Source organism: Anser brachyrhynchus (assembly GCF_964034855.1).
Source record: "Anser brachyrhynchus genome assembly, chromosome: 26".
Classification (NCBI taxonomy): domain Eukaryota; kingdom Metazoa; phylum Chordata; class Aves; order Anseriformes; family Anatidae; genus Anser; species Anser brachyrhynchus.
In genome coordinates, this window is record NC_137719.1 from 2,071,453 (window position 1) to 2,080,113 (window position 8,661).

Below are 8,661 nucleotides of genomic sequence, written 5' to 3' on the forward strand. Positions count from 1 at the left end.
GAGAAAGGAGGCCAATACAGACAGACCACAGAGCACAGCCCAGACACAGCCCAGCCAGAGCACGTACACAGCACAGAGAGCACAGACACAGCCCGGACACAGCACAGACACAGCCCGGACACAGCACAGACACAGCCCAGCCAGAGCCCAGACACAGCACGGACAGAGCCCAGCCAGAGCCCAGACACAGCACAGGCACAGCACAGACGGAGCACAGACAGAGCAGAGAGAGCACACACACAGCACAGAGCCCAGACACAGCACGGACAGAGCCCAGACACAGCTGAGACACAGCCCAGACACAGCCCGGACAGAGCACGGACAGAGCACAGACACAGCACAGACACAGCACAGAGAGCACAGGCCCAGCACAGAGCACAGGCACAGCACAGACACAGCACAGAGAGCACAGACACAGCGCAGATGGAGACCAGACAGAGCACGGACAGAGCCCAGACAGAGCACGGACAGAGCCCAGACACAGCCCAGACACAGCCCAGACACAGCCCGGACAGAGCACAGAGAGCACAGGCCCAGCACAGAGCACAGGCACAGCACAGACACAGCCCGGACACCGGAGCCGTTATCCCAGCATGGCAGCAGCAAGGTGACAATGTGCTCGCCTGGAGGACAGCTGAAATCTTTCCGCATGTCTCACAGCTCACCCAGAGATCGGGATCACCTGGTTACTGCTGCTTTTAGATGGTGGTCTTCAGCCTGCTGTTCCCTAGGACGGCCCTCCACTGGGGTAGTCTGCTTCGCCTTCCTATTGCTCCTTCCCCTTCTCAGTAGGACTCTCTTCCCTTACTAAACGAGATGACTTGTGCATCCATTCTTTCATCTTGTGTGTATCGGTGCCTGGGAATGCCACAGGGCAGTCCCCGGAGCCAGCTGTAGGGTCCGTCAGAGGGTTGGAGTGGCTGCAGGGCCTGTCAGCGGGGCTGGAGAGGCCGCAGGGCCCGTCAAAGGGGTTGGAGTGGCTGCGGGTAACATCCCAGGGCTCGGAAGGGCCTCAGAGCCCATCCCAGGGCTTGGAGGGCCTTCAGGGTGCGTCACAGGCTTGCATCAGATCAAGACACATTTTCATAGACCCACACAATTTCTCTTGAAGGTGCTGAATTGTACTGAATAGTCTTCAAAACACATAGAGCAGACCCAGCAAACAAGCCGCTGGTGCTAGGAACTGGGTTTTGTTTTTGTTTGTTTGTTTGTTTTTCGTTAACTTTGTTTCATGAGAACAGATACCAAATGGGTATTTTCAGGCAAGGGCAAAGATGACCCTGGAGTTGAAGCTATCTAAAGGATGAATAACTAGGAATCTATTTACTCGAGAAGACCCTTTTGTAAGGAAAAATCCTACACACGTGCACTGGAGTTTGATACTAATCCATTTGTTGGAAACCACTGGAAAACAATGGAAAGCTATTCTAATACGAAGTACCCTCATTCTAATGCAAAAAATCACAGCCCTAGAGTGAGAGACCCCAGCCCAACAGGAGACCCTTCCCCTCTGAGGATGCGCAGAATCATTTTGTCATGTCAGCCGTAGGCTAATTCTGGAACCTGTGAGAAGTTAGGGGATTGTACTAGCATGGAAATGTAGTGATAAAAGATTGTATCAAGCGTGGCGTGGAAAATCTTTCCATGTGCTGGCTTTGTGGGAAACCACCTGGTACCCAGACTCGCGCAGTTCTGAAAGAAAACTGTGTCTCGACCTGGTGTCTGGATTGGCTTCTTGCGCATCGGGTAACAAATCCAAACTTTTCTCGGACAACTTGGCGAGCTGTAAATCTCTGGCACTGCCAGCATCGGGGCACACCTTTCTAAAACCTTTTAGCAGCGCCGTAGGATACCACATTTGTTCAGGGCTGAATTCCAAAGCCATCGGAGGTGGCAATCGTGATAAAAACCGGCCCACATCCCCCCCCAGCCCTTGCCACCTGTAGCCATCCTGCCTCAGGGCTGATCGCTGGCTGGAATTTTTAACTCCTTGTCTAACCACAGAGGTTGTCATTCGGGGACAAATACTGGGTTAAGTTCACCGTCGGTGCAAGAGGAGCACGTGCTACCTGCAAGTGGGCAAAACCATCAGCAAACATAGGCCAGCCCCCAGGGATCATAAACAACAAGAAAGGGATTAAGAAAAAGCACCTAAAAAGCACAGAAAAACAACACCAGAAAGGAAAAAATCAACATTGTGACCAGCAACTATCAATCTCAGAGAAAGCTTATAAGAAACACTCTTTTAAAACATTCCGGTCAGATGTGACGTTAGCTCAACCCTTTGTGCCCCAGCTTGGCTGCCAAAAAGTCTGTTGTGGTGTAACCCGGCAGGCCGCTCAGCACCACACATCTGTTCGCTCACGTCCCCCCATCCTGAGTGAACGTGCAGAGAATCGGAAGGAAAATAAAAGCTCATAGGCATTGATAAAGAGTTTAATAATAAAGGAATAGAAAATAATAATACAAATCATACAATACATTAAAAAGACAATCAATAAAATTTATTAATGTAAACAATTTTTTCCCAGCCTAATGCTCTCCTATCACCACCATGATCACAACATCACAAAATATCACAAAAAATCCACCATGATCACAATATCACAAAATCACCTAGCAATTTCCCATCATTTCACACTAATGAATCCCCATCACCGTCATGACTTCCCATCCCACTGATCATTTCCTATCCCAGCAACCTCCCATTGCTGATCCCAAGGCTCAGTTCCCAACTCCCATCCATCCATCCATCCATCCATCCATCCATCCATCCATCCATCCATCCATCCATCCACCCATTTTCTCCCGTCCGTGCTGGCCATGCCCACATCCATTCACGGACTGAGCATGGGCAGCGGGAGCGGGCTGCATTAAATCCCCTCGGCATCCCACTGCCAGAACAACTGCAGGCAGAGGCGTTGCTGAGTGAACACCTACACTAGAGGAATTTAAGAAAAAAGGCTATAAAGCAGAGAAAGGACCAGAAAGGAAGAAATAAGCTTTCAATCCCTGCCATTTTGTGTCCCAACAAGCAGTTCCCATGCCCAAACTTGCCCATGCCAGGTATTGCCCATCCCAACAGCTTCCATCGCAACACTCCCAACACTCATTCGTGACCCCCCCATCTCCCATCCCCCCCCGTTGCCCATCCCTGACAGTGAGAAACACTGACTAGCTACAGCACTAAAGAAGGGTAAGGGCAAGCGAGAGGGGAAAGGGCTGAAGAGTGCGGCTCAAGCTGGAGCAGGTGCCTGCAGAGGTCTCTGTGCCTGCGTGCTGAGCTCAGCGCCACTGGGTGCTGCAGGGGCCGTCGAGGAGCGCAGGGTCACGGGTAGCCGGCATACTTGGCTATGGCCCCGTCTTTCTGCCGCTGCGCGAAGAATTGCACAGGGCCGATCTTCATCTGGTGGGCCGCCCGCTGCCGCTCCTCCTGGGCCAGCTGCTTCAGGCGCTCCCGCTCGGGACGCTGCTGCAGCGTGATGGGCACCGGCTCCTCCTGCTCCTCCAGCGGCGTGGGCGCCGCGTCACCGCCTGCCCAGGGCCCCACGCAGGGCACGTAGTCCACGCGGGGCCGTGCCAGGGGCTGCAGCATGCGCGGCTGTGTGGGCAGAGCCCCCCGCTGCGCTTGGCCCCCCGCGGCTGGCAGGCACAGCGCTCTGGGCGCCTGCTCTAGGGCAGCGTCCCCTGTTCACGCCGTGCTGCCTGGTGGTGCTGGCACCACCTTCTCTTTGCCGCCAGCTGGGGATTGGGGGGCAGCGGGCACAGCTGGCACTGTCTGCGCGGCGCTGGGCATCGTGCTGGGGCTGCTGGAGGTGGGCTGCAGCTGCACACAGGGCAGCTGGCGCCCTGGCCCCAGCGCCTTCGCCCTGGCCCCCAGCGGCTGCAAAGTCTCGCTGGGGGTCTTTGTGTCCCGGCGCTGGCGCTGCAGCGTCTTGGCCCTGACGCCTTGGGGACAGAGGCTGTCCTGGGGCCGCACGGCACCGGGCTCCGCGCTCGGAGTCTCCGGCAGCAGCCGCGCTCTGCGGGGAGGCGGCGACGCTGCTCCTTGCCCCCCAGCAGCCCCCGGGCTTCGGGCTCTCTTGCTGGGCGCCCGGCTGTTGTTGGTCGCTGGCTGCTGCCTGCCACTGCCGTCTTTCCTGCTGCTGCCACGGCGTCCTGGGGCCTTGGACATCCTGGCGTCCCTGGCACGGCGTCCCTGGCAAGGCGTCTCGGGGCCTTGGACACCCTGGCCCAGCAGCATCTTCCTGTCCTTGCCGGGGGGTTTCTCCGTTGCTGGCCTCTTGGGCTGGGAGCTCTCCGCTGTCCTGGGGGTGCTGGTGGGCGCGCGGCGCTTGGCCCCCCGCTTGGTGCCGGTGGACACAGGGGCAGCCAGGGGGCTCTTGAGGGGACCCAGGGGGCATGTGGGCAGGGGTGTCCTCTGCTCACTGAGGACTTGGGTGTCAGGGGACCTCTTGGGGGGACTCAGGGGGGGTTTGGGCAGGGGTCTACTAGGGGAACTGAGGACCTGGGTGTCAGGGGACCTCCTGGGGGGACTCAGGGGTGGACTGGGTAGGGGTCTACTAAGGGCACCGGGCAGGGGACTGGCTGCAGGGCTGAGCGGGGGGCTCAATGCCAGCACAACAGGGGACCGCACCAACAGCCCACCCCCAACCTTCTCGGGGTACACCCCAGGGGTTGAGGGTACCTCACCGAGGGCTCCTGTGGCTTCCAGTCCCTGCGTGCTCGGCTCCTCGATGTCCTCGGAGAGGTCGGGCAGCTGGGAGAGGAGGCGGCTGAGGGCAGGACTGCTGGGCGAATCGGGGAAGGCGTCCTGGGGCTCCACGGCCTCGAGCCAGCTGAACAGCTCCTCCGTGCCGGGGATGTCCAGGTCGGCCAGGAGCTGGTCCTGCAGGTGCTGCAGCAGCTGGCTGTCCCCTGCCAGCTCTGGAAAGGCCTCGGCGAAGGCATCAGGGCCCAGCTCGGGCAGCTGCGGGGGCTCCTCAGGCACCTGCGGGGCTGTCGCCGCTGAGGACGAAGCAAGAAAATCCCCCAAGACGGGCGATGTCAGCTTTCCCATGGCTCATGGGTGTGGGGCGACAACGGGGCGGCTGTGCCAGCGCCAAACTCACCGTCGGGCGTCGCCGTCTGGGTGCTGCGGGTCGATGGAGCCAGGAAAGGCTCGGGGGGAGTGGGGTCAGGCAGCGGGGGCCCCTGGTCCTCGCTGAGCCCCACGGCGTGGTCGCAGGGCTCCGGCAGCTGCCCCTGGCTGCTGGTCACGGTGCGGGGCGTGGGGAGCGCCTGCCCCCGGAGCCGAGGCCCCGGGACGAGGGGTGGCGGGGGCCTGCGGTGGGCGGGGGCCTGCAACAGGCAGGTGCCTGCGGGGTGCAGGGGCTCCCCGTGGAGCACGGCCCTGGGCCCCAGCCCCAGCGCATGGTGGGGCACCAGTGTCCCCGTCACCATGGGCTGTCCGCACTGGCAGACAGGGGCACAGGGAAGAGCGGTGTGGGGGAGCTGCCCCACGGGGGGGAGCTGCACCACCTGCAGGTTATGCCCCATGGGGGGGAGCTGCACCGGCTGCAGGTGGTGCCCCTCGGGTGGGAGGTGCACCGGCTGCAGGTTATGCCCCACGGGGGGGAGCTGCACCACCTGCAGGTTATGCCCCACGGGGGGGAGCTGCACCGGCTGCAGGTTATGCCCCACGGGGGGGAGCTGCACCGGCTGCAGGTTATGCTCCTCGGGTGGGAGGTGCACCACCTGCAGGTTATGCCCCACGGGGGAGAGCTGCACCGGCTGCAGGATATGCTCCTCGGGTGGGAGGTGCACCACCTGCAGGTTATGCCCCACGGGGGAGAGCTGCACCGGCTGCAGGATATGCCCCACAGGGGGGAGCTGCACCAGCTGCAGGTGGTGCCCCTCGGGTGGGAGGTGCCCCCCAGGTGGCAGCTGCGCCACGGGTGGGAGCTGCAGCACCTGCCCCTGGACCTCCGGCACCACGTGCCAGACGGTGGCCTGGGGCAGCGCGTAGGAGAGGGTGGGTACCTGGGGGGGCTGCAAGGGCACCGCCATCGCTCCGGGGAAGGAGGGCAGCAGCCAGGCAGCCACCGTTGGCGGCTCAGCTGGGACAACGAAGGGGGAGTTGGGCGTCTGCGGCACCGGCGGCAGCCGTCTGGGGAATCTCTCTGTGAGGAAAAAGGGCGCTGGGCTGAGCTCTCGGGCGCTGGGCTCGCCGGCAGGGCCGCAGCCCCGGGAGGAGCGGGAGCCCGCTGCTGTACCTGCCATGGTCGCTGGAGAGTGGGGCGGTTCGTTGGGGAACCCGGGCAACGGGGGCTCCGCCCCAACGGCTGACCAGCCCCTCACCGCCATCTTGGTGAGGACTGCAGTTTCTCTACCCAAGCAGGCTTCCCAGCGCCATCAGTTTCCATCCCCATGAGCCTTTCCCGTCCCAGTCCTCATTTGCCAGGCCCAGGGGGGTTTCGCACTCCAACACTTTCCCCTCCCAAGGATTTTCCATCCCAAGACTTTTCCATCCCAAGACTTTTCATCCTGCCGGCGATTTCCCATCCCGACAGTTTCACAGCCCAACAGATTCCCATGCAAACTATTTCCCATCAGCACGAAGCGTTTCTTAATCCCATGAGATCTCATCCCAAAGACTTCCCATCCCTTGCATTTCTTTTCCAACTATTTCCTACCGCAACGAATCGTACCCACCCCATTCAAGATTTCCCATCCCAATAATTTCCCATCCCAAGAGAGATTTCCCTACCCCAATGCTTTTCCTTTCCAATGATTTCCTCCCCAAGGAAGATTTCCCATCCCAATGCCTTTCCTTAAGGATGCCTTCCTCCCCAAGGAAGGTATCTCATCCCAATGCTTTTCCTTCCCAAGGAAGCTTTCCCATCCCAAGGAAGATTTCCCATCTCTTTCATTTCCTAGCCCCATGGCTTTCCAGCCCAAGGAAGTCTTCCCATCCCAGCAATCATTTCTCATCCCACTCATCATTTCCCATCCCCACGATTTCCCATTTTCACCATCCAAAAGACAGCTTAGCCAGCCCACAGCTAGACAGAGATCCCAACAGGGATTTGCACGATTCTGGTAGATGCAAGGGCATGGACACTTGGCGTGCTAACGATTGCACTTTATTCCAGAGCAACACAGATCAGCGGTACCAAGAGCGCTATGATGAATCTGGCGAAGATGTAGATAGATGGTTCTTGCAGGTATTACCAGGAAATAAACAGGTGTCTGCACTTCTCTCTAGCTACCTTAGTAAAAGATCGGAAGGGTAGAGCACTAATTAACAGTAGCATTATAAGAGGCACTACTGTGGCAGTGAAAATACCAGCAGGACATCGGCGTCTCCCATTGCACCATGCAGACCTCCATGCCTTGAGTGCCACCAGCAGTACTCCATGCGAGCTGGACGCTCAGGGCACTTATGGCCACCCACCTTTGTGAGGTCAAAGGCTGACAGTGACTCTCTGCTGACCTCACGCGGCTCTCGGGCACCCCGATGGCAGCACTGACGGCGCTAAGCTGACTGCCATGAGCAAAGGCTGACATGAAATGGCTGCTGCGCAACGCCAGGAGCAATGTCTGCCGGGCCGGGGGTTCGGATGGGAGCTCGGCCTTCGGCCTGGGAACTGCGCCTGGGAGCCAGGGACGTCCTCGATGTGCAGCTGGACACCTGGGCCTGAGAAAGCAAGGTTTCTTGAAAGAAAATTGGAAACATCGTCACCTAGTGGCTGTCTCAGGGGGACGGATCGAAACGCACAGCATCTCTTGGTTACCTGAAGTGCTGGTGTCCTACGCCCTCGTATGTCTCAATGACATAAAAAGGGACAGATTTTTACCCCAAATGCAGCTCCTTTCTGTGGGAAGCTTCCCGTGCTGCGCATCCTCCTCTCTTTCTAGTATGTGGCTTCGACTTTAGGCGTGTTGTTTTTTCTCCTTGTGAGAAACAAAGTTGTGTTTTTGCAATAGAAGGTGTTTTTGCAGTGGAAAAATCCACTAACCTTGCATATGCAAAAGTGGCATTGTGTGGCATAGCAGTGGGGAATCCGTTAAGCAGATAAGGGGAAGGTCCCACTGTCCCAAAATAACGAGGATAGCTAAGAAAAACAGGATGAGCAGTGCGAGATCAGTAAAAGCAAAGATCACGGGCCCTCTAGTCACAAGAGAAGAAGGAAAAAATAAAAGGTTAAGGAGAAATTAACGGTTGGTCAAATAAAATTGTACGTATATGGTATAGTAGTGCGTCGAGTAGGCTGTGAACCCGTAGTACTCAGCCAATGAAGAAACAGGGGAGAAATCAGGTGTCGGGTAATAGGGAATACACGGTTATGATAAACTTTTACTGCGCGCTCCTGCTTGCAGGATGCCCACCATTGCAATCGCGAATAAAAAAGCTCCACAGAAGATCCTGTCTGAAGAAAATTATTGAGATTTTTCTCAGGGTTTAGGGGCTCGTCCCGGATCTTGTTGCCTACCAGAGAGTTCTTGCTACCACAGACAGGAAGGTGCACCCTCTGATTTCAGCGGTCCCGTCGGGGGTGGTGGCTTGTCTCGGGATGGCTGACAAAGGACTGAGACTGTTCATCTGAAGACAGGCTCTGAGAAGAACTGGGGAGAAAGGAGGCCAATACAGACAGACCACAGAGCACAGCCCAGACACAG

General features: G+C 58.0%; 1 protein-coding gene across 1 annotated transcript; it reads right to left on the minus strand.

Moving 5' to 3' along the window:
- Positions 1-4,638: 4,638 nt before the first annotated feature.
- Positions 4,639-8,318, minus strand: LOC308183117 (uncharacterized protein). The gene is made up of 2 exons (XM_080568734.1): positions 5,629-8,318; positions 4,639-5,520 (listed from the first exon to the last, which is right to left on the minus strand). The coding sequence occupies exons 1-2, from the start codon at positions 6,343-6,345 to the stop codon at positions 5,047-5,049; spliced, it is 1,191 nt and encodes a 396-aa protein (XP_080424860.1). The 5' UTR covers positions 6,346-8,318; the 3' UTR covers positions 4,639-5,046.
- Positions 8,319-8,661: the final 343 nt, after the last annotated feature.

Coding starts and splice junctions, on each gene's coding strand:
- LOC308183117 (XM_080568734.1), bottom strand. CDS start 6,345: ATGGCGGTGAGGGGCTGGTCAGCCGTTGGGGCGGAGCCCCCGTTGCCC. Junction 5,521..5,628: donor CCGTGGGGCATAACCTGCAG/GTGGTGCAGCTC, acceptor CATAACCTGCAG/GTGGTGCAGCTCCCCCCCGT.